The sequence below is a fragment of the Macaca mulatta genome, chromosome 2 (assembly GCF_049350105.2).
Source record: "Macaca mulatta isolate MMU2019108-1 chromosome 2, T2T-MMU8v2.0, whole genome shotgun sequence".
Lineage (NCBI taxonomy): Eukaryota > Metazoa > Chordata > Mammalia > Primates > Cercopithecidae > Macaca > Macaca mulatta.
Genome location: NC_133407.1, coordinates 121,184,130 through 121,209,551, shown reverse-complemented (window position 1 = coordinate 121,209,551; position 25,422 = coordinate 121,184,130). Strand labels below are relative to the sequence as shown.

At 38.7% G+C, this 25,422-nt stretch overlaps 1 protein-coding gene across 11 annotated transcripts in view; it reads left to right on the top strand.

Moving 5' to 3' along the window:
- Positions 1-25,422, top strand: part of DENND6A (DENN domain containing 6A) — a 71,532-nt gene that overhangs the window by 24,918 nt on the left and 21,192 nt on the right. For 5 of the 11 annotated variants that reach the window (XR_013414081.1, XM_077993233.1, XM_015130624.3 and 2 more), the window contains 7 exons: positions 5,462-5,574; positions 8,298-8,375; positions 10,393-10,498; positions 11,103-11,182; positions 12,760-12,822; positions 14,211-14,266; positions 24,834-24,956. Coding sequence is in view for 9 of the 11 variants with exons in the window: in XM_077993233.1 (XP_077849359.1) it covers positions 5,462-5,574; positions 8,298-8,375; positions 10,393-10,498; positions 11,103-11,182; positions 12,760-12,822; positions 14,211-14,266; positions 24,834-24,956 (619 nt within the window). In the remaining 2 variants the exon portion in view is untranslated. Of the gene's footprint in view, positions 1-5,461; positions 5,575-8,294; positions 8,376-10,392; positions 10,499-11,102; positions 11,183-12,759; positions 12,823-14,210; positions 14,267-24,833; positions 24,957-25,422 lie in introns of all 11 variants that reach the window. The other 6 variants (XR_001442995.3, XM_015130626.3, XM_015130623.3 and 3 more) reach the window with 2 other exon arrangements.

Below are 25,422 nucleotides of genomic sequence, written 5' to 3'. Positions count from 1 at the left end.
AACATTCAGCTTCTCAGGCCACACACAGTTATAACCCTATAAAGCAGAGACAGTCTAGTTTTCTTTCCTTTTATGGTTACTTTTTTTTTTTTTTTGAGACAGAGTCTCACTCTGTCACCCAGGCTGAAGTGCAGTGGCGCTATCTCGGCTCACTGCAAGCTCTGCCTCCTGGGTTCACACTATTCTCTTGCCTCAGCCTCCCAAGTAGCTAGGACTACAGGTGCCTGCCACCACGCCCGGCTAATTTTTTGTTTTTGTATTTTTAGTAGAGAAGGGGTTTCACCGTGTTAACCAGGATGGTCTCAATCGCCTGACCTCGTGATCTGCCCACCTCGGCCTCCCAAAGTGCTGGGATTACAGGCATGAGCCACTGCACCCGGCCAGTTATTTCTAATATTCTGTTAATTAGTTCTTTCAATCTGATTTGAGAGATTTGACAGTTAAAAATTTTTTTTTTAGCATTTTCTCCTTTCTGTGTAAATGCTTCCAGAATTTTTTTCCTATACATTTGGAACTCAGCTTTGGTGAACTATATGAAAGAAAAGTGATATCTTGGTGAATTAGATATTGCCTTTTAGAGATCCCAGTGAGGCATTTTTTCTGACCTGGAATTATTTTACTGTTCTTTGACCTATTTATGAAATAATGATACAGAGGTCTTGTAGGAATGTATCTTCATTTCAGTTAACATTTTTCTTATAAAATCTGTACATACACTTCCTATATATTGTGATGGGTTAGATTTCCAGGACTCCAAGTTAGCTGAGTTGTATGGATTGCGGGATGAACTGACTTTTTGCATGGAATCCCAGTGAATTACACTGGATGCTCTTCTCTTTCAGATCATAGCTGGTTGTCATGGCTCCCCTCTGTTTTTTACTTCTCTACACGAGCATGAAGGGGATCAGAATATACCACCCCGAAATATACCACTTTGGCTTAAGAATTGTTTTGAATTGAAGGCAACTGGGAAACAGCAGATGCAAAAAGAGCCCTTCACCCTCCCCCATATGCCTAAAAGCAGGACATACATTTCCCTTTGTGAAGGTGTCACCCCTCCCCTTTCCCATACCAGGAAGAGGAGAAAGATTCTGAATCACCAGAGAAAACTCTTATCACTGGAGATGGTACCAGCTTGGTTCTGCATAAATAAACCTTGCTAAAATAACCCTTATCTTTCATTAGTTTCACCCATATGTTTACCTTCCCACAATTTACTACCCCTAGAAGTCCAAATCCTTTTTCCTTTGTCTAGTTGCTGTGTGCATTTTATTTTATTTTGTTAAAATGGTATCTAAGCTCCCAAGTTTAACCACCTCCTTTAGGTTTTACTTTTTTTTCTCTGAAGCCTTTGTATGCATTCGAACTAAATATTTTCTCATTAATCTGTTGTTCATTTATTTCACAGCCCAGTTAGTGAACCTAAGATGGTAGAGGAAAAGTCCCCCACACTCATACATCAAGGCTAAGAAGTTAATTCTGTGGTGTTTAGGTAGCCTATATCTAGTTTTATAGCCTCTGCATGTGTCATTATCAAAACAATTTTTAAGTACTTTTGGCTTATGAATGACCTTTAGATTTTTTTTTTTCTTTTTTCTTTGTTTTGTTTTTGTTTTTTTTTTGAGATGGAGTCTTGCTCTGTCACCCAGGCTGGAGTGCAGTGGCACAATCGCAGCTCCCTGCAACCTCAGCCTCCCAGTTCAAGTGATTCTCCTGCCTCAGCCTGCCAAGTAGCTGGGACTACACTTGCCTGCCACCATGTCTGGCTAATTTTTGTATGTTTAGTAGAGACGGGGTTTCACCATGTTGGCCAGGCTGGTCATGAACTCCCGACTTCAAGTGATCCGCCCGCCTCAGGCTCCCAAAGTGCTGGGATTACAGGCATGAACCACCACACCTGGCTGATTGTTTTTCTTTTTTTTTTGAGATGGAGTCTCACTCTGTCACCCAGGCTGGAGTGCAGTGGCGCAATCTCCACTCACTGCAAGCTCCGCCTCCTGGGTTCACGCCATTCTCTTGCCTCAGCCTTCTGAGTAGCTGGGACTACAGGAGTCCACCACCACGCCCGGCTAAATTTTTGCATTTTTAGTAGAGATGGAGTTTCACTGTGTTAGCCAGGATGGTCTTGATCTCCTGACCTTGTGATCTGCCCACCTCGGCCTCCCAAAGTGCTGGGATTACAGGTGTGAGCTACCACGTCCAACCGATTTTTTTCCTCATAGATATTATTTAATGCTTTTTTTATGTGCTGCACATCAAATGAAGTGTGGTTCCTGTGACTTGAAGTATGGTTGGTACGAGGAAAATCTACAAAAGACCTGAAAGCAGGCACTTTGCTGTCTTAACAGATCATCATTATTCTAGGTAGCAAGAAGACCGTATGTTTTGTAAATATTTGAAATTGCTATTTTCAGTTGTAGTTATCCAAAGAGTTTGGTTTTTTAAATGTGTTTATTAAATGAAAGTTGGAGGCCGGGTGCAGTGGCTCACACTTGTAATTTCAACACTTTGGGAGGCTGAGGCGGACAGATAACTTGAGGTCAGGAGTTCGAGACCAGCCTGGCCAACATGGTGAAACCCCGTCTCTACTGAAGAATATACAAAATTAGTTGGGCATGGTGGTGTGTGCCTGTAGTCCCAGCCACTCAGGAGGCTGAGGCAGGAGAATCTCATGAATCAGGGATGCCAAGGTTGCAGTGAGCCTAGATTGTGCCACTGCACTCCAGCCTGGGCAACAGAGCGAGACTCCATCTCATGAAAAAAAGAAAGTTGGGATTACTGTACCAACTTTGAAATAGATTTATTATTTCCCAGGATAGCTTTTAGTTTCTGTAGAAGGAAATCCAGACACAGTAGAGCAGTCTTTAGGAAAGAGACATAAATCAAGCTTGTATTTCCATTGTATACACTTAAAGTAAAACAGCTTGTTAGACTGGATGAAAAAATGACACAGATAAAAATGCTTTTGAGATTGGAATGGTTTGCCCTTCCCAGCCCCTCTGCCACTTTAGATTCTCCTGACTTTAAAAAAGCTTTGTTTGGTTGGTTTTTTAGGTTTTGGTGTTTTGTTCTATTTGAATGGCTTTTATCTTTAGGAGCCTAAGTTTAAAGTGGATCTTCCCTCTGATAAATATTTGTCCAGTGTTTTTTTCCTTATCATTTACCATTAACATCATCTGGATGTAGGTGTTCCTGAGGCTTAAGCTGTGATGAGTGCCCAAGGACAGTAGTCACTGTATTTTAAACATGTCCAGAGAACAAACTCAGCATTAGTAGAGAGAGTTTGAAGCAGTGATGAATCTGAGGGAATCATTAATCCTCCTTGTTCTGGATGAACTTAACATGCAGACAATATTTGTCTCAACACATTTCTTCTCTGTAGACAGCAGTGACATCATGATGTGCTTTACACTTCCCAGTAGCTAAAGCAGCACTTCTCAGACTGTGTTGAAGGGCCAGTTAGGGTTTTTAATATTTCCAGTCTGTGGTAATTGAATTAGAAAAATAAAATGAAATGAGGAAAAAAAGAAATGTAAAATAAAAGTCTATTTTTTTTTTTTTTTTGAGACAGGGTCTTGCTCTGTTGCCCAGGCTGGAGTGTAGTGGTGTGATCTTGGGTCACTGCAACCTCTGCCTACTAGATTCAAGCAATTCTCCTGCCTCAGTCTCCTGAGTAGCTGGGATTACAGGTGCCTGCCATTGCATCTGGCTAATTTTTGTATTTTTAGTAGAGACGGGGTTTCACCATGTTGGCCAGGCTGGTCTCAAACTCCTGACCTCAGGTGATCTACCTGCCGTGGCCTCCTGAAGTGCTGGGATTATAGGCGTGAGCCACTGTGCCTGGCCTAAAAGTACAAATTTACTACAGTAATATCAAGTTGCTATGAAAATTTCTAAATGTATATTCTCAACTTGCATATTTATTTGGTTATGAAACAGTAACGCGTTATGGACTGGCATCAGTCTATGGAATAAACTGTGAGAAGCTCTGGTCTAAAGTACCGTTTCTCAGCAATCCAGCTTAACCACCTTAATCAGAGAGAGTGACGATATAAGCTGAGGGTCAAGGGAGGGGGCTGGCTCTTGAAGTTTCATGTTTTGTCTTAGTCTTAGACATTTTGATCACTCTGTAGCTGTGATTGTACAAATGTAGAAATAACATTTTAAGGCCGGGTGTGGTGGCTCTCCCCTGTAATTTCAACACTTTGGGAGGCTGAGGTCATTTTAAGGCCGGGTGTGGTGGCTCTCCCCTGTAATCCCAACACTTTGGGAGGCTGAGGTGGGAGGATCACTTGAGCCCAGGAGTTCAAGACCAGCCTGGGCAACATAGCAAGATCCCATCTCTAATGAAAACTTTTTTTAAAAAGGCCAGGCGCAGTGGCTCACGCCTGTAATCCCAGCACTTTGGGAGGCCGAGGTGGGCAGATCACCTGAGATCAGGAGTTCGAGACCAACCTGGCCAACATGGTGAAACCCCATCTCTACTAAAAATACAAAAAATTGACCAGGCATGGTGGCGCGCACCTGTAATCCCAGCTACTCGGGAGGCTGAGGCAGGAGAATCTCTTGAACCCGGATGGTGAAGGTTGCAGTGAGCCTAGATCCCGCCACTGCACTCCAGCCTGGGCAACAGAGCAAGACTCTGTTTCAAAAAAATAAAATTATGTAAGTTCATTCTTATAACTCTGTTTATAAAAGAAAAAGTCAATTTCCATTAAAATTTTTTCTGTTTTTGAGTGAATCATCAGAAAGCTATGGTGCTCACAGCATAACTGTTATATCTTTTTGGATCTTGTAGGTCTTTAGTTTTCTTAGTGAGTATATTGGGTAAGATGCTTGGAATTCAGTACAGTCATAGGTCAAGTTGGGGAATTTTATTTTAGTATCTTTGAATGTTACTACTGGAAGTGACTTTAGAGATTATCTAATAGTACTCCTTGATTTTGTTGACAAGGAAATTGAGGTGAATCTTTCCTCCAAATGTAACCACTATCCTTTCTTATAACAATACTTTTCTTTTCTTTATACTTTTATCATCCAGTAATGCATCTCTAAGCACTACAGTTTAGTTTTGCCTGCTTTCAAAACATTTTATAAAAGTGGATTTGAACAATATGTGTTCTTTTGTGTTTGGCATCTTTTGCTCATTATTATGTTTGTGAGTCAACATTATATGCAGATATATTCCAAAAATTTTTTATTACATGAGGGATATGGAATAGGAAAAAATAGTAAAGAGACTTAGGAATTAAGATGCATGTTTTACTCTGGCTTTGCCTCTGATGAGCAAGGATGGCTTTGAGCAAGTCACTTGAACTCTTAGGATTTCCTTTTTTTCCTCCAAAACATGACAGAATGGGTTAAAATGATTGATAGGATTGTTTTCAGCTCTAAAATTGATGAAACTGGATAAATGTTATACTAAACTATCCTTAATTTATTTCATTTTTATTTTCATTAGGTTGTCTTGGAGATACCCAGTTTTGTTTTAGATTTCGACAGTCTTCTGGGAGGAGGGTGTCGCTGCATTGTCTCCTGGATCAATTTGACAAAGATTTACCAGTTTACTTAAAGGTTGGAAAAGTAGTCATAGAAAAATGTCCATTTGAGAGGAAACTTTAGAACTCATTTATTCAGTTACCTCTGACACCATTCAGAAATATTTTGCTTTTGTTTTGCTACTATATTATATAGCTGAATTTCCTAAGTGAGTCTTACTCATAAGGATTCAGCATCTGAATGAAAGAGACTTTATACAGTTGCTGTGCTTGAAACCTAATGTCATTGTGAATTATAAAAATGGATTAGATTGTTGAGGTAATTTTCTTTCATTTGTTAATAAACTCTTGAATTAGATTTGGGAGTGGAGTTGTACTGTACAGTAAATATCATCTAGAGTTGAGGTAGTCATACTTGATGATAACATAGTTGTCTCTTTTTGATTTTTGAATGAGCCTTGTTTTAGTTATTATTTATTTAAAACATTTTAATAATTCAGATGATCTTAGAGCCTAGATTTTTTTTTAACTACATGAGGAACGTTTTCATCTGGATGCCCTATCAGCACATCCAGTGTGACTTGGACATAATTAGCCTGATACCAGTTTTTATAGTTTACCTCCCTGGTTCCACTAAGGGCAGAGATACTACCTGTGAAATGTCTCTTAGAGCCATCTCCTCCTTGCTGTCACTACTAATATATTCTTCCAACCAATGATGATAATAGCTGTTATTTGTTAGGGCTTTTTATGTTCTAGATACTGTATTAATAAGCATATATCATCTAATTAATCCTCCCTACAGTGTTCCAAGAGAGATCCTTTTGTAGATGAGGGAATTGAGGGCTATTGAGGATAAGAAATTTACCCAAGGACGTCCCACCTCTTGTTTTGTTCCAGCACAATATATCTTATACAGTGTTACCAGCTAAAGTGTACAATATATTATATAAGTAAAATCTAAAATGACTGCGAATTGTTTAATGAGTAAAGAGGTTACTACTTCCTTGTCTTCACTTTTTGGACCTTCCAAAATAAGACCTTTATCCTATCAAAATTTCACCTTCATCTGCTTTCTATGTGTGCCATATGTATGCCATATTTTAGTCAAACTGAACTATGTGCTTTTTCCTGAGATAGCATGTAGTTTTTTTGTCTTTTGTGTTTTTACCAAAACTCCTAGCCCTTTCAACCTGGAATGCCTTTGTCTTTGTTTAAGTCATATCCATCCTTCAATTCCCAATTCAAATACAGCTGCCTCCATGAAATCTTTACTCTTTGCCCTTAGCTTTCCTATAACACTTTGTGCTCTTTCATGGTACCCACCCTCCTATTACAATAATACTCATTTTTCTACTTTTTTTTTTGAGATGGAGTCTCACTGTGTCACCAGGCTGGAGTGCAGTGGTGTGATCTCGTCTCACTGCAACCTCTGCCTCCTGGGTTCAGGCGATTCTCCTGCCTCAGCCTCCTGAGTAGCTGGGATTACAGGCACATGCCACCACACTCAGCTAATTTTTGTATTTTTGGTAGAGACAGGGTTTCATCATGTTGGTCAGGATGCTCTTGATCTCCTGACTTCATGATCCGTCCACCTCGGCCTCCCAAAGTGTTGGGATTACAGGCATGAGCCACTGCACCTGGCCTCATTTTTCTACTTTTCTTATCCCTCCTAAATCATGATATCCTTGAGGAAGAACTGTGTCTTATGCATCTTTTTATCTTCTCTAACACATTACCCTGTTCAAAGTAGGTGGTCAATATATATTTGTTTAAGCAATAATAATCAAATAAGGAACTGAGCCAAAGTTTACTCCATTAAGATGTAAATGCTTAAATTTTTTGGAATGGAATTACCTTTCAGATTGTATGTTGATAAACATTGTTATGCTTCATTATTATTGGGTTAACGTATAACTGACTATATAAGATTCAGATTGTCATTTAACTCCTTTTATTTTCTCTCTTGAAATTGTGTGTTAGGATACCTCATTTTTTTTTTTTTTTTTGTTTGAGACGGAGTCTCGCTCTGTCGCCCAGGCTGGAGTGCAGTGGCCGGATCTCAGCTCACTGCAAGCTCCGCCTCCCGGGTTCACGCCATTCTCCTGCCTCAGCCTCCCGAGTAGCTGGGACTACAGGCGCCCGCCACCTCGCCCGGCTAGTTTTTTGTATTTTTTAGTAGAGACGGGGTTTCACCGTGTTAGCCAGGATAGTCTCGATCTCCTGACCTCGTGATCCACCCGTCTCGGCCTCCCAAAGTGCTGGGATTACAGGCTTGAGCCACCGTGCCCGGCCTTACCTCATTTTGTTTTAAGATTGATCCCTTAATATGACAATCTCAAAATTGTAGGTAGAATTTTTTAGAAACGAAATACAACATTGGGGAAAACAGAATTTGACTGTTTTTTAATTTCAATCACCTAGTATAGAGATGAATAAAGAATATAAGCTGAGTAAGTTATAGGGGGAAAATCTGACTTTAGTACTTAGATTGTGATTAGTACTTTGCCATCTTTGGGCAAGTTAGGAGGGTTTTTTTTTGTTTTAATTTTAAGTTTTTACACACATCATATGGGCCACGTCAAGAGTTAGAAGGTTCTGATCTGGCTGTTGCTATCATGATTATTATTTGTTGGTGGAAAAGCATAACTAGCTCTTTGTGTATATCTCATGTCTTGATTTGGGTTTATAAAGGAACCTGATGTTAATATTAAAAGATAAAGATATGGATATAGGTATAGATACATATATATGTACCCCCCCCCCACACACACTTACTTGTCACTTTCTTCATAGAAGGATCCTGCTTATTTTTATGGGTATGTGTATTTCCGGCAAGTTCGAGATAAAACTCTAAAAAGAGGCTACTTTCAGAAGGTAATTGTCATATACACTATTAAAGTATTTTTTTATTTTGTGATTAGAAAAACAGAAACTGTTAGTTTTAAGAGTCTTTAAAGTCTTTGGTATTTTATATATATATATAAAATATATATATATATATATATTTTTGAGACAGAGTCTCATGCTGTCACCCAGACTGAAGTGCAGTGGCGCGATGTCGGCTCACTGCAACCTCTGCCTCCCAGGTTCAAGCAATTCTGTGCCTCCGCCTCCTGAGTAGCTGGGATTATAGGTGCCCACCCCATGCCTGCCCAATTTTTTGTATTTTTAGTAGAGACAGGGTTTCACCATCTTGGCCAGGCTGGTCTTGAACTCTTGACCTCATGATCCACCTGCCTCAGCCTCCCAAAGTTCTGGGATTACAGGTGTGAGCCACTGCACCCGGCCTACATATACATATATTTTTTTTGAGATAGAGTTTTGCTCTTATCGCCCAGGCTGGAGTTCAGTGGTGTGATTTCAGCTCACTGCAACCTCCGCCTCCCAGGTTCAAGTAGCTGGGAGTATAGGTACTGTATTCCCGAGTACCTGGGATTACAGGCACCTCCCAAGTAGCTGAGATTACAGGTGTGCGCCACCATGCCCAGCTAAGTTTTGTATTTTTAGTAGAGATGGGGTTTCACCATGTTGGCCAGGCTGGTCTTGAACTCCTGACTTTAGGTGATCCACCCACGTCAGCTTCCCAAAGTGCTGGGATTACAGGTGTGAGCCACCGTGCTTAGCCTTGGGTTTATATTTTATCTTGTTTTTTTTTTTTTTTTTTTTTAATATCATGGACACCTGTCTCTATATGTTTAACTGCTATTGAATTTTTGCTCTCTCTGCTAGATTCCTGACAGTAAGTTACAATTATTGCACAGAATTCTGTCAAAAGCCAGAGGAGTCCACTTAATTTTTACATTTTAGAATAAGGGAAGGAATAAGCAGGTTGTAATATTGTTACAACTAATAAAAGCCTGAACTATTATATCTTTTTTTAAAGAGCTAGTAAATAAACTTTAGCAACATCTTAGCCATTACTGTTTCTATTCCAAATATACAATTCCTTTTGTTTCTTAAAAAGAATCAGGTAAGTCACAGTAGCTTACATTTGTAATCCCAGCACTTTGGGAGGAAAAGGTGGGCAGATTGCTTGAGTCTGGGAGTTTGAGAGCAGCCTGGGCAATATGGCAAAACCGTATCTCTACCAAAAATCCACCGTGCCCCCCAAAAATAGCCATACTTGATGGCATATACCTGTAGTCCCAGCTACTTCGGAGGCTGAGGTGGGAGGATCACCTGAACCCAAGAAGTTGAGGCAGCAGTGAGCCATGATCACACCATTACATTGTAGCCTGGGTGACAGAGTGAGACCTTGTCTCAAAAAAAAAAAAAAAGAAAAAAGAAACAAAAATAAAAGAATCTTTCCTATTTAATCCCAGCTAGCAAGACATACCTTTCCCTTTTGTACTCAGAATTTGCCCTGACCACTGATTGGTGTTAGAAAGATAGAGTGGTTTTTAAGAAAAAAAAAAGTTTAAAAATTGGTATAATTTGTATCTGAAATGATCAAACCATAACGTTACAATTTCCAACTATGTGGCTATGGCAGTTGAACTATAAAATATAACTCGTAAGTATTTTGCAAAAGTATCAAAATTTGCTCTTTCTTTAATAGGAAGAGTTCATATGGCTAATTCCTGATATTGCTATTTTAAGGATAGCAGGAGCTAGGCTTTCGAAGTTACTCATGACATTAGTTTGTTGGTAGGAAATTCTTTTTTTGAAGAGCAGAAAAATCCGTTACATGCTTTTATGTTCTTAAAGTGTAACAATAAGGTTAAACTTTTTGTATTCTGTAGCTATGGTTTTGTTTCCTTTTAGCTATCCACTGTAAAAGCCTTTTTATTTTAAAATCCACACTTTTTGCTCAATTTAGCTTGTTAGTTATTGCTTATGCGAGAAATGAATGCAAAGCAATTTTTAAAACGTTGTTTTTTTTTTTCCTCAGTCCTTGGTTTTGATCAGCAAACTACCTTATATTCATTTTTTTCACACTGTGCTCAAACAGATAGCACCAGAGTATTTTGAAAAGAGTGAACCTTATTTGGAAGCAGGTAAGTTTAACATGGTATGAGTTGAGTACCTTTATGAAAGAGTTTTAAGATTTTTACTGGAAATGAATGATTAAAATGAAGTTGATTTATAACAATTTATAAAAATTCAGGCAAGAATTTAAGGAATATATGATAGGAGAAAGGTATAAAACTATTTGTCTGGCATCTGTACCTACAGATATCCAAAACTGTCTGTTGTTATTTCATTTAACTACTTTGATGATGCTTATTATTATTAGGATAATAATAAATGAATATCGAGTTGACAGTTCTAATACTTAGAGTACTGTTGAAAAATCCTTTTGTCACTTGCTACAGATGGAAGGCCTTTGCCAGTTGATGTGCTTTTGTAGCTAATTAGTGGTAATAAATGAATACGAAAACTCCCTTTAATACTTAGGATATAAATTAACCAACATGTGTATTTCTGAGTGAAATATAAAATGTTTTCATCACTTTCACTTTTCTTTTGCCTTTTATCTTTCATTCTTCCCAGTATATTTTTTCTGCTATATGGAAAGTAGTTTTCTTATTTCTAATGCCTCATTTTTAATACTTTGATGTTTTCACTTATTCTAAGAAAATATTTTGTTATATTTTTCAGCTTGTAATGATGTTGATCGATGGCCTGCTCCAGTGCCAGGGAAAACATTACACCTGCCAATCATGGGGGTGGTAATGAAGGTAGTGTCTTATATCTCAGTTGTCTCCTTCTTATTTTTATTTTTATTTTTATTTTTTTGAGACAGGGTCTTGTGCTGTCACCCAGGCTGGAGTACAGTGGCACGATCACAGCTTACTGCAGCCTCAACTTTCCAGGCTCAAGCGACCCTCCCACTTCAGCCCCCCAAGTAGCCAGGACCACAGGCATGCACCAACACACCTGGCTAATTTTTAAACTTTTTGTAGACAGAATCTTGCTATGTTTCCCAGGGTAATTGTGATCTTTTTAGAGAACTTTTGAACAGGCATGGTGGCTCACACCTGTGATCCCAGCACTTTGGGAGGCTGAGGCGGGTGGATCCCTTGAGCCCAAAAGTTCAAGACCACCCTAGGCAACATGGCAAAACCTTGTCTCTACAAAAAAATACAAAAATTAGTGGGGTGTGGTGGTGCACACCTGTAGTCCTAGATGCTCGGGATATTGCTTGAGCCTGGGAAGTCGAGGCTGCAGTGAGGCATGTTTGCATCACTGCACTCCAGCCTGCACGACAAAAGAAGACCCTGTCTCAAAAAACAAAAACAACTACAAAAAAAAGAACTTTGTAGGAAGCTCACATATGGGCTTTGCTTTTTAACCTAATATTAATATTAGTCATGTTATTGCTTTCCCTTGTTTGTCATTGATGTGAGGCATTATAGAGATATTGCAATTCATTTTGCTTCCCAGAACCATTAGTCACACGACTTCAGGCGCCTCTGATCTCATGGCATCCTCTAGAGTTTGCAGAACAGTGTCATTTATATGTTATATATGTACATGTACATCCTACCTCCTAGAATTCTGCAACTCCATGGCCCTGCCAGTGCCTCCAGAGATGAGTGATATGCAGAAACAGATTACTTGGTAGAATTGAGTATGAATCAATAAAAATTAAGATAAATTGGGAAAGCCATTCGTTCTTAGTCCTAAATGATGTTCTTAACATGTGATGTCAGACCACACATGTTCATCCCAGGGTATTGTTCTCTGTTAGATTTTTCTTTTAAATGAATTACCATTTTCCTCTCAGACTTTGTATGAGTTGTACTCTAAGTGCTTTGCAGTTCGCTATGGAGTAGGACTTATTTTTGACAATGTTCTCTCTCTACATTTGCCCATTTTTGTAGGATCTGTATTGTGTTTTTCCTTGGGAAATCATCAAAAGTAATACTGATAGCTCTGGATGGAGTGTTCTCGTTTCCTGTGAGATTTATCCAAAAATTTGGCAAGCTTGAGAAGGGTGTGTTTGGGTGTGTGTATATTAATGAAGCAAAGATTGGAACAATAAACAGGAAGCATTATGAAGCTGATGTCCATTTTGTTTTTCAACATACTTCTCAGGGAGTTAGTGATTACTGTGTATGTGGGTGTGGAGACTTTGATTTACTTTCTGCTGTGACTAAAAATAAATATGACCTTAGTTTTTAACTCTGACATAGATAATTTTATTTTTGTAGCTTTTTTGGCATTAATGACCATACCTTTTTAGCAGCAGGATATAGCACTTCTCATCCCCCATTCTTTTATAGCCAAAAATAATTTCCTGTCTTTCTTTTAGGTACGGATTCCCACATGTCATGACAAGCCTGGGACAACTCAAATAGTGCAGTTAACTCAGCAGGTATTGTGTGGTACTATGGTAGAATGATCCAGCACATATAGTCTCTTTAACAGAATTTTTGAACTAGCAAATGCAGAGTTTCTTGAGGTTATTACATATTTCTGAATATTACTGAAATGTCCCATTAAATAATTTTTAATGAATTGGTAATCTCTAATGTTTCTTAGGGTGTTTTTTCTTGTTATTTCTCCAGTAGAGACTGGAGAACTCAAAATCTATATTTTAATTGTGAGGAAAAGGGAAAAGTGAATTTTTTTCAATAAGCCTTGATTCTGGCAAAACCTCTTAGGAGAGTGACCAGCAGACTTCCGATTTTAGGAAACTCAGTTAAAAGGATTCTGTAGTTACAATTGCCCTTTATTTTTCCAAAAGCACCATCTGTTCATGGGTGGGGTTGAAGTTTTCATTTGAAATGTTTTAACTGGTGTAAATTTTTTTGTTGTACTTTGTTCTTTGAATTGAATAAAAAACAAGTAGCAGTAGGAAAATTAGTATTCCTGTTACATATCAACCAGTATAATGGGAGTATTTCATACAGTTGCAAATTAATCTAATTTTGACTATTGGATTAATTTTTTTTTAAACAAGGACAGGGTCTCCCTCTGTCACCCAGGCTGGAGTACAGTGGCACTATCGTAGCTCACTGCAGCCTCCAATTCCTGGGCCGAAGTGATTCTCCGACCTCAGCCTCCTAAGTAGCTAGGACTATAGGTGCATGCCACCACACCTGGCTAATTTTTAATATTTTTTATAAAGATGAGATTTCGCTCTGTTACCCAGGCTGGTCTCGAATTCCTGGCATCAAGCGATTCTTCCTTCTGGATTCCCAACGTGCTAGGATTACAGGCATGAACTTGGGATTAATTCCTTTTTTTTTTTTTTTTTGAGATGGAGTCTCGCTTTGTTGCCCAGGCTGGAGGGCAGTGGTGCGATCTTGGTTCACTGCAAGCTCCGCCTCCTGGGTTCACGCCATTCTCCTGCGTCAGCCTCCCGAGTAGCTGGGACTACAGGCGCCTGCCACCATGCCCAGCTAATTTTTTGTGTTTTTAGTAGAGACAGGATTTCACTGTGTTAGCCAGGATGGTCTCGATCTCCTGACCTCATGATCCACCTGCCTTGGCCTACTAAAGTGCTGGGATTACAGGCGTGAGCCACCGCGCCCAGCCAGGATTAATTCTTTATCCATGATATCTGCATTATTTTTGACCTTCTGCTATATTAGGGAAGATTGGTAAGACCCATGCCTTCTCTGGCTGCTCCTAAAGGAAGAGAATCTTAAAAGTTAAACGGGGCAACATGGCTTATTGATCACAAGATAGATATATTTTAAAATTTTCTGTAAATTTTGGTGATATCTTCTCTTATTATTTTTTTTTTCTGTCTCTCAGGCAGACACAAATATATCTGTTATTTTACCTACTGTTCATGAGGTGGATATTTTCAGGTAAAGAATAAAAAATTTTGTTAACTGACTTTTCTTTTGCTTTGTGGTGGTGATGTTAATTTATTTAAAAAATGAATGTTCTTATATAGGATGTGGAAAAAATTGGAAGAAAATAGTTATGTTTTACATGTTATAAATCAATGGTTCATCCCTGGCTACATGTTATAAGCTTTGGCAATTAGGGAAATTTAAATATAGAATATGTATTATATGTAAAAATATTTTTGTTTGGTTTAGTGTGAGAATCATATTGTAATGATGTTAGAAAATGTACTTTTTAAAAAAAGATGCATTTTATTTGGGAGTGAAATGTCATGAGGTTTGTGTTTTATTTTAAAATACTTCAGTAAGAAAAAATAGATTATATGAAAAATGGCAAATATTAATCATTAAATCTAAGTGATATGTACATGATGTTTCTTATACTGTTGTCTTTATTTTCTGTATGTTTGAAAAATGTCAACATGGAAAATGAAAAAACAAAAAAGAGATACTGTTAGCACTTAGAAGAGAAATAGAGGAAAAAGAAAAAGTAATGTTTGTGCCTTTACCCAGAGCAGCTAAATCTTTGGATTGGTGCCCAAGTTCTAGTTCCCCAGGTAGTTCTGATGTATAGGCCAGCTTGAAAAACCACTGCTATCAATGAGCAGTTACCAAATGTTCAAAAAGTTGTGAAAGACTTGAAATGGATTTTTTTGGTGGGATCTTTTTTCTTTCTTTTTTTGAGACAGAGTCTCACTCTGTTGCCTAGGCTGGAGTGCAATGCTGCAGTCTTGGCTCACTGCAGCCTCCACCTCCCAGGTTCAAGCAATTCTCCTGCCTCAGCCACCCAAGCAGCTAGGACTACAGGTGCACACCACCATGCCTGGCTACGTTTTTGTATTTTTAGTAGAGATGGGGTTTCATCATGTTGGCCAGGCTGATCTGGAACTCCTTACCTCAAGTGATCCACCTGCCTTGCCCTCCCAGAGTGCTGGGATTACAGGTGTGAGCCACTGCGCCTGGCCAACCTTTTTGTTTGTTCATTTGCTTGTTTGTTTTTTATGACTTGTAAACTACATGGAATACTGCTTCAAAAGATTGATTAGTTAAAAAAAAAAGAAAAGAGTGGTTAGTTTTGTATGTTGCTCTAGCACAGTACATTCGTCCTATTTCTAGGTATTTATTCAATAAAAATGAAAATTTGTCTACATGAAGACCTGTATGCAAATGTCTATATAGTAGCTTTATTCATAACAGTATAAAACTATATATAACCGAAGTATCCATCAATGGTAAATGGACAAACAAAATGCAATACATGAATGCACATAGAATACTATTCAGCATTAAAAAAAAAGAAGCAACAGTTGATATATGCAATAATATGAAAGACTTCCAAAAGCATTATGCTAAGTGAAAGTTTCCAGATATTTAAAGATACTTACTGAATGATTCCATTTATATGATGTTCTGGAAAAGACAAAAATATAGGGACAGAAATCAGATCAGTGGTTACCTGGTGCTGGGGGAGGAAATCTACATAAGGGCTGCAGGGATTTTGTGAGGTGATGGAACTATTCTAGATCTTTGATAAGGGTAAATTTTACTGCATATAAATTATAAATGTGGGCCGGGCACGGTGGCTCAAGCCTGTAATCCCAGCACTTTGGGAGGCCGAGACGGGCAGATCACGAGGTCAGGAGATCGAGACCAGCCTGGCTAACATGGTGAAACCCCGTCTCTACTAAAAATACAAAAAACTAGCCGGGCGAGGTGGCGGGCGCCTGTAGTCCCAGCTATTTGGGAGGCTGAGGCAGGAGAATGGCGTAAACCTGGGAGGCAGAGCTTGTAGTGAGCTGAGATCCGGCCACTGCACTCCAGCCTGGGTGACAGAGCGAGACTCTTGTCTCAAAAAAAAAAAAAAAAAAAAAAAATATAAATGTGACTTTTAAAACAAATTAATTTTCTTAAAAATTACATGTTATTGCATTGTTAGGTTGAAAAGAGGGAGTGTCCCCCAAATAAATGAATAAATATTACAGGAAAAATATACAAAGAAGAATGTATACTATTTCTCGTTTTGATACTTGACTCATGAGGGAATAATTTGTTTGCGGAATTGGCATAAATTAATATGGAGTTCAATTATCAGACAATTTTTCTTTTGAACTTTCGGGTATGAGTCTTAGGCTTTATTGTTTGTCACTGATTATCTTAGCTTTTGTGGTACATCTTGCATATCCCATATCTGAAATGCTCAGAATCAGAAGTGTTTCGGATTTTGGACTTTTTTGCATTTGGGGATTTTTTCATATACATAATGAGATATCTTGGGGACGGGCCCCAGTCTAAACACAAGGGTCACTTGTGCTTCATATACACATTATACACATAGCCTGAACGTAATTAAAAAAAAAATGTTTAATGATTTTGTGCACGAAACTAAATTTTGATTGCATTTTGACTTTGACTCATCTCGAGGTCATGTGTGGAATTTTCCACTTGTTGCATCATGTCAATGCTCAAAACCTTTTGGATTTGGGAACATTTTGGAATGTAGATTTTCACATTAGGGATGCTCAACCCCTAGTTAATTACCTCCATCACTAACACCTTTGATTAGCACGTGTCTCGTCTCCTGGATGTGAATTACATAATATTGGTTTAAGAGTGGGGCAAGTTAGTTTGTTGTTTTTAAGTTCTTGTTTCCCGCCAGATGTAGTGGCTCAAGCCTGTAATCCCAGCACTTTGGGAGGGTGAGGCGGGTGGATCATGAGGTCAGGATTTCGAGACCAGCCTGACCAACATGGTGAAACCCTGTCTCTACTAAAAATACAAAAACTAGCTGGGCATGGTGGTGGGCACCTGTAATCTCAGCTACTCAGGAGGCTGAGGCAGGAGAATCGTTTGAACCCGGGAAGCGGAGGTTGCAGTGAGCTGAGATCGTGCCACTGCACTCCAGCCTGGGCGACACAGTGAGACTCCATCTCAAAAAAAAAGAAGTGAATTTCTAATTATTTTCCCAAGGCATGGCTGTTTTGGTGGGAGGAGCTTAGCATAAAGGCATGGTACTCCAAAACGGGAATATAAATGTGGTACTAAAAAAAAAGAACCAGTGATTTCCTTACAGACCTTCATTTCAGTAATCCTATACTGCAGTTAATTTGATGCACACTACTGTTTTTTTTTGAGACAGTCTCGCTCTGTCACCCAGGCTGGAGTGCAGTGGTGCGATCTCGGCTCATTGCAACCTCCGCCTCCTGGGTTCAAGCGATTCTCCTGCCTCAGCCTCCCAAGTAGCTGGGACTACAGGCTTGTGCCACCAAATCCGGCTAATTTTTTGTGTTTTTAGTAGAGACGGGGTTTCACCATTGTTAGCCAGGATGGTCTCGATCTCCTGATCTCGTGATCTGCCCGCCTCAGCCTCCCAAAGTGCTGGGATTACAGGCGTGAGCCACTGCACCCAGCCTACTACTAATATTTTTTTAGTTCGAGACAAGTTGCCTTTCCTGAATATTAAAAACTTAACCTCTCACCCAAAAAAAGACTTTGATAACATATTATCAGTATAATACAAAGCTTTCAAAGAGTGATTTATCTTGTAACTATACTTCCTATCTTCTATTTGTGCCCTTTGTTAGTAATATATTAATATACTTGAAAGACAATAATTTGCAACTTGGTGCCTTAAAGGAATCCCATTATTAAAGTTGGTCAGATGTTTTCATGTAGGACTTTTTCATTTTTCCTTTGCTTATTTTTACAAACCAACAGAAAAGTGGCAAGTACAATACAGAAGACTTTTTTCTTGAACCATTTGGTAGTAAGCTGGAGACTTGGTGCCCTGTCATCCCTTAATACTTTAGATTCTATTTCCTACAAACGAGTATACAATGCAACCATCAAAATTGGTAAAATCAACATTGATAAGTTAATATCATCTAATACTAAGACCAGTTCAAATGTTACCAGTTATTACAATAATGTCTAGTTAAACTGAGAATAATCTGTTGCATGTAACTGTCACATCTCATTAGTCATCTTCAGTCTAGAATAGTTCTTTAGTTTCTGACTTTCATGATCCTGATATTCTTACAGATTACAGGACGGTTATTTTGCAGAAACTCCTCAGTTTAGGATTGTCTGGTATTTACTCATGATTAGATTGAGGCTCTGCCATCTGTCAGGAGGTGGCACATAAGTTGAGCTTGCCTTGTTTTTGATGATGTTCAGTTTGATCACTTGATTAATGTGGTATCCTCCAAGCTTCTCCACTAATAAGTTGTTTTTCCTTTTGTAACTGGGTATTTTTGGGGAAGATATTTGAAATTATGTTTGTTACTTATTGATGTGTAACAAATTATCCCAATACTTAGGCTTAGAAGAGCAAACATTATTTCACACAGTTTCTGAGGGTTGGAAATCTGGGAGCTGCTTAGGTGGGTCGTTCTGGCGCTCAGAGTTTTTTATGTGGTTGCAGTCAAGATGTTATCTGTGGTTTCAGTCAGCTGGACATAGGAGTCTGGAGAGTCTGCTTCCCTACAGGGCTTACTTACACAGCTGTTGACTGGAGATCGCAGTTCTCTGTGGCTGTTGTTAGGAGGTCTCAGCCCTAGCCTTATGGACTTCTCCATAGGGCTGCCTAATGTTCTCACAACATGGCAGCTAACTTTTCCCAGAGCAGGTACTGAGAGAAGGCTGAAGCCACAGTGTCCTATATGACCTAGCCTTCAAAGTTGTACATTGTCATTTCTACCATATTCTGTTCATTACAATCAAACCACTAATCTGGTCCACACTCAAGAACAGGAGAATTAGGCTCCATGTTTTGAAAGGAGTGTCAAAGAATTTGTGGACAGATGTTATTTATTTATTTTATTTTATTTTTTATTATTATTTTTGTAGAGACGTATCTTCCTATGTTACCCAGGCTGGCCTTGAACTCCTGCCTCAAGTGATCCTCCCACCTAGGTGTTGGGGTTACAGGAGTGAGCCACCATGCACAGCCTGGACATATTTTAAATCACCACACTATTTTTATATGTCTATTTGGACTCTGATTTCTTGTTTTATTCAATGGATTCTAATCCATTATTACCTATTTTGATATTCAAATTGTCCCTGTTTAGCCAGGGAGAACTTACTACAGGCTGGCTTCTATGTTCTTTTGCCATATCTCTGTCATTCTTTGAACACTTTCTTGCTTTCTGGTGTAAGATACTCCAGATTTATCTTTTTTTTTTTTTTTGGTAATTAAATAAACTGGGTTGTAATTATCATACCATACAATATTCAACCTTTTAAAGTACAATTCACTAGTGTTTTAATATATTCACAAAGTTGTGCAACCATCAATGCTAATTCCAGAACATTTTCATCACTTCAAAATGTAACACTGTACCTATTAGCAGTTCCCATTCCCTCTTCTTCCCAACCTCTTGCCATTACTAACTTACTTTCTGTCTCTATGCACTTGCCTATTTTGGACATTACATTTAACTAGAATCATGCAAAATGTGACCTTTTGTGTCTGTCTTCCTTCACCCAGAATAATGTTTATAAGGTTCATCTGTGCAGTATCATGAATCAGTACAGATGCTCCTAGACTTACAAGGGGGTTATGTCTTGTTAAACCCATTGTAAGTTTGAAAATTATAAGTTCAAAGTGCGTTTTTGATATTTTCAGTTTACAATGGGCTTATCTGGAGGTAAGTTGTCATATGTTGAGGAGCGTACTGAATGCATACTGAATTGCAACATCATAAAGTTAAAAATTGTAAGTTGAACCGTTGTAACATGGGGAGTGTCTGTACTTCATTTTTTTAATGGCTGAATAATATTCCATGTGGATGGGCCAGGTGTGGTGGCTCATGCCTGTAATCCCAGCACTTTGGGAGGCCAAGGCGGTCAGATCACCTGAGGTTGTGAGTTCGAGACCAGTCTGACTGGCATAGAGAAACACCATCTCAACTAAAAATACAAAACTAGCCGGGTGTGGTGGCACATGCCTGTAATCCCAGCTACTCGGGATGCTGAGGCACGAGAATCGCTTGAACCTGGGAGGTGGAGGTTTTGGTGAGCCAAGATCATGCCATTGCACTCCTGCCTGGGCAACAAGAGCAAAGCTCCATTTCGAAAAAAAAAAAAAAAAAATTCCCTGTGGATATGCTACATTTTGTCTATCCATTTACCTTTTGATGGAGACTTGGATGGTTTACACTTTTGGTTATTATGAATAATACTGCTGTCAACATTTGTGTATTGGTCTTTGTGTGGACATGTTTTTTATTCTCTTGGGTTCCAGATTATCTTGTATTTTCTCTTCCCTAGCTCTAGAATCAGCCATTTCTCTAAAAAGCCTTGGTTCTTTTTAGCAGAGAATAGGATTTAGAAGACAAGATCTGGGCACTTGGTGTGCTTATTGATATTGAGATATCATTGCTTTTAGACCCTTTCAAGTGGACATAGCTAGGATGTGTGTGTGTATGCATGTATGTATGTGTGTGTGTGTATATATATGTATATGTAGATGCATGTATATATACACATCATATATATTATATTAAATTATTCTTTATTTACTGATTTAATCAATACCCCTGTTGGTAATCAATGCCCCATCTCTTCTGCAACTTTTTTTTAAAGTTTTTTGTTTGTTTATTTCAAAAGGTTTTTGGGGAATAGGTGGTGTTTGGTTGCATAAATAAGTTCTTTAGTGATGATTTCTGAGATTTTGATGTACCCATCACATGAGGAATGTACCCAATCTGTAGTCTTTTTATCCCTCACCCCCTCCCTCCCTTTCCCCACTGAAGTCCCAAAGTTCATTGTATCATTCTTATGTCTTTGCATCCTCATAGCATAGCTCCCACTTTTGAGTGAGAACATATGATGTTTGGTTTTCCATTCCTAAGTTACTTTAGAATAATGGTCTCCAATTCCATCTAGGTTACTGTGAATGCCATTGTTTCATTCCTTTTTATGGCTGAGTAGTATTCCATGGGGTGTGTATGTATCTATATATACACACACACACAACTATATATATATATAGTTAGTTATATATATATAACATTTTCTTTATCCTCTCATTGATTGATGGGCATTTGGGCTTGTTCCATATTTTTGCAGTTGTGAATTGTGCTGCTATAAACATGCATGTGCAAGTATCTTTTTTTTTTTTTTTTTTTTTTTTTGAGACGGAGTCTTGCTCTGCCGCCCAGGCTGGAGTGCAGTGGCCGGATCTCAGCTCACTGCAAGCTCCGCCTCCCGGGTTCACGCCATTCTCCTGCCTCAGCCTCCCCAGTAGCTGGGACTACAGGCGCCCGCCACCTCGCCCGGCTAGTTTTTTTTTTTTGTATTTTTTAGTAGAGACGGGGTTTCACCGTGTCAGCCAGGATGGTCTCGATCTCCTGACCTCGTGATCCGCCCGCCTCGGCCTCCCAAAGTGCTGGGATTACAGGCTTGAGCCACCGCGCCCGGCCTTTTTTTTTTTTTTTTTAATGACTTCTTTTCCTCTGGGTAGATACCCAGTAGTGGGATTGCTAGATCAAATGGTAGATCTATTTTAATTCTTTAAGGAATCTCCATACTGTTTTCGATAGTGGTTGTACTAGTTTATGTTCCTACCAACAGTGTAAAAATATTCCCTTTTCACCACATCCACACCAGCATTTATTTATTTTTATTTTTATTTTTATTGTGGCCATTCTTGCAGGAGTGAGGTACTAGAGTATTGTGGGTTTGATTTGCATTTCCCTGATAATTAGTGATGTTAAGCATTTTTAATGTTTGTTGGCAATTTGTATATCTTCTTTTGAGAATTGTCTATTCATGTCCTTAGCCTACTTTTTGATGGGATTGTTTGTTTTGTTCTTGCTGATTTAAGTTCCTTATAGATTCTAGATATTTGTCCTTTGTTTGGATGTATAGATTGTGAAGATTTTCTCCTATTCTGTGAGTTGTCTGTTTACTCTGCTGATCATTTCTTTTGCTGTACAGAAGCAAAATAAGTCCCATCTATTTATCCTTGTTTTTGTAGCATTTGCTTTTGAGTTCTTGGTCATGAAGTCTTTGCCTAAGCTAATGCCTAGATGGGTTTTTTCCAATGTTATCTTCTAGAATTTTTATGATTTCAGGTCTTAGATTTAAGTCTTTGATTAATCTTGAGTTGATTTTTGTAAAGGATGAGAGATGAGGATCCAGTTTCATTCTTCTACATGTGGCTTGCCAATTATCTCAGCACCATTTGTTAAATAGGGTGCCCCTTCCCCACTTTATGTTTTTGTTTGCTTTGTTGAAGATCAGTTAACTGTAAGCATTTGGCTTTGTTTCTGGGTTCTCTGTTCTGTTCCATTGGTCTATATGCCTATTTTTATACCAGTACCATGCTGTTTTGGTGACTATGGCTTTACAGTATAGTTTGAAGGCAGATAATATATTGCTTCCAGATTTGTTCTTTTTGCTTAGTTTTACTTTGGCTATGCAGGCTCTTTTTTGGTTCCATATGAATTTTAGGATTGTTTTTTTCTAGTTCTGTGAAGAATGATGGTGGTATTTTGATGGGAATTGCATTGAATTTGTAGATTCTTTTGGCGGTATGGTCATTTTCACAATATTGACTCTACCCATCCATGAGTATAGGATGTGTTTCCATTCGTTTATGTCATCTGTGATTTTTTTCAGCAGTGTTTTGTCATTTTCCTTGTAGAGGTCTTTCACCTCCTTGGGTAAGTGTATTACTAAGTATTTTATTTTATTTATTGCAGCTATTGTAAAAGGGGTTGATGTGATTCTCAGCTTGGTTGCTGTTGGTGTATAGGAGAACTACTGATTTGTATACATTAATTTTGTATTTGGAAACTTTGCTGAATTCATTTACCAGTTCTAGGAGCTTTTTGGGTGAGTTTTTAGGATTTTCTAGGTATATGATGTCATCAGCAAACAGTGACACTTTAACTTCCTTATTACCAATTTGCATGCTCTTTATTTCTTTCTCTTGTCTGATTGTTCGGGGTAGGACTCTGCTGCAACTTTGTCCCCCATGCTAATAGTTTTCTCATCCCCCTTGGGCCCTGCCATTCTATACCTGGCTTCCCTTCTGCATGGATACCCTCCTTACCCTGCTCACTCTCTGATTCTCCTTGTTGGATTGACTCTACCCGCACCTCCATGGATACCCTCCTGTCTCATTCAGGTTATTCTGTCCCACTAGACCACATCTCCAAGTGGGTGCCATCTTCCCCTTTTTGGGCTCTGACTCTTGACACTAGGTCGAGCCTCACATGAATGCCCTCCTTACCCTGCTTGTGTGCTTACCCACTCCAGGGTACTTCTCCTTGGAGATACCCTCGTTCCTCTGCTCTGACACCTTGTGCCAGTTGGTCCCACATTGTGACAACCTCCTCAACTCATTCTGTCTTTGATACGACACATCAGGCTACCCCTCTGTGCTTCCTGGGCTCTGTGAACTCAAACCAAATAATCCCCACACATGTATACGTTCCTCACCACATTTGGGCTCCAGCAGCTCCACAGTAGGCCACCATCTGCATGTAGATGTCCACCTTACCTTACATAAGCTCTGACATGCCTCCCTGGTCAATACGGCTCTCTTTCCCTCGTGGCAGAGATACCTACCATGTTCTGATTTAGGACTGAGTTGTTTAGGAAGGGAAGAGGAAGAGCTCCTTTGCCTTACCCATGAGCTGTTTTTTTTGTTGTTGTTGTTTGTTTCTTTTGTGGCACTTGTCTTGTTTTTGAATAGTTAAAATTAACTCCCCTAATTTCCATCTCATGATTTGTTGCATATTTTTGCACTTAATTGTTGTTTGATTTTTCTTTTCTTTTTATTTGCATGTGTGTCTTTTCAACCGAGTGGATTGGTTATGATTTTCATAAATAGATAAGATTCTCCCCCCTAATCTAATAGGAAAAATTTTTACCAAGCCAGGAGGAAATTCCTAAATAAGTGAAAGTTACCAAGTGTTTTAGGCTTAGTAACATACTAGTGGAGTTGTGTCCCAACAGGCCTCCACCCAATTCCAGGGCTGCTGTAAAAATACTCAACATTTCCGTAGAGAGAGTATCTGCCCAGGAGGTTTGCTCTTGTTCAGGATTAGCACTCCCCCTTGTGATCTGTCATCATTCTTTAATGTCAAAAGTATTGGGTTTTAAATTAAGTGTATCCAATAAGTGCCCTTGGAAAATTAATTTTTCTTGTTTCCTTAAAAATATTTAGGATTGAAATTCAAATGTATCAAAGCAATATTGATAAAATAGATCTATCATATGGTACAACAATTTAAGAATTATATGCTTTTATTGTCAGTTATTCTGTATGTCATTATATTACATTTAATTTTGTAAAAATTAGAATGAGTCAAATTGATAGACATTTTTATGTGGATAAAAGGGACTTACGTCTCTATACATTACCATATTCTAAATGAATTTGTGTATCAGATCAAGATACAAATAGCAGAAGAATTTATATCATTGTGGAGTTTTTAGAAAGATTATGTAGGAATTTTAAAAACAGGATTGGCTACATTAAAAAATATTTCTACTGTGCATCACCTTTCAGATGTTTCTGCCCAGTTTTCCTTCATAGTCAGATGCTCTGGGAGCTGGTGCTGTTGGGGGAGCCCCTTGTGGTTATGGCGCCATCACCATCGGAATCATCAGAGACTGTATTGGCACTTGTTAAGTGAGTATATTTAGTTACTATTTCTGACTTTTTTTTTTTTTTTTTTTTTTGATGCTGCAGTACTGAACCTCTTGGTGATATTTGCAGCACTTCCCACCTGTCGTATGTTTCCCCACCCATTATTGCATTGATCCATGCAACAACCCTATCAGAAGGTAATGCTTATTATAACACCATTTTATGGATGAGAAAATTGAATCAGGCTCCGTGAGGGCTGGAACCATGCCTTTGTTGTTCTGAGTGACAGGCACATTGATTCATTACATGAAGTTAATCCTTGATAAATATTACTTGTTTGAATGATCAGTGTAGAGTCAAAGGCACATAGCTAGTGAATGGTAGAGCCAGAATTTCATCCCATCTTCTGCCCCAAACCCAGTGTGTTCTTTCAGTATGCCATTTCACATTATATATATCTGTCTTTCTAATTCTGTGAAATGAGTTTACCATTTTTTAAAATAAACAA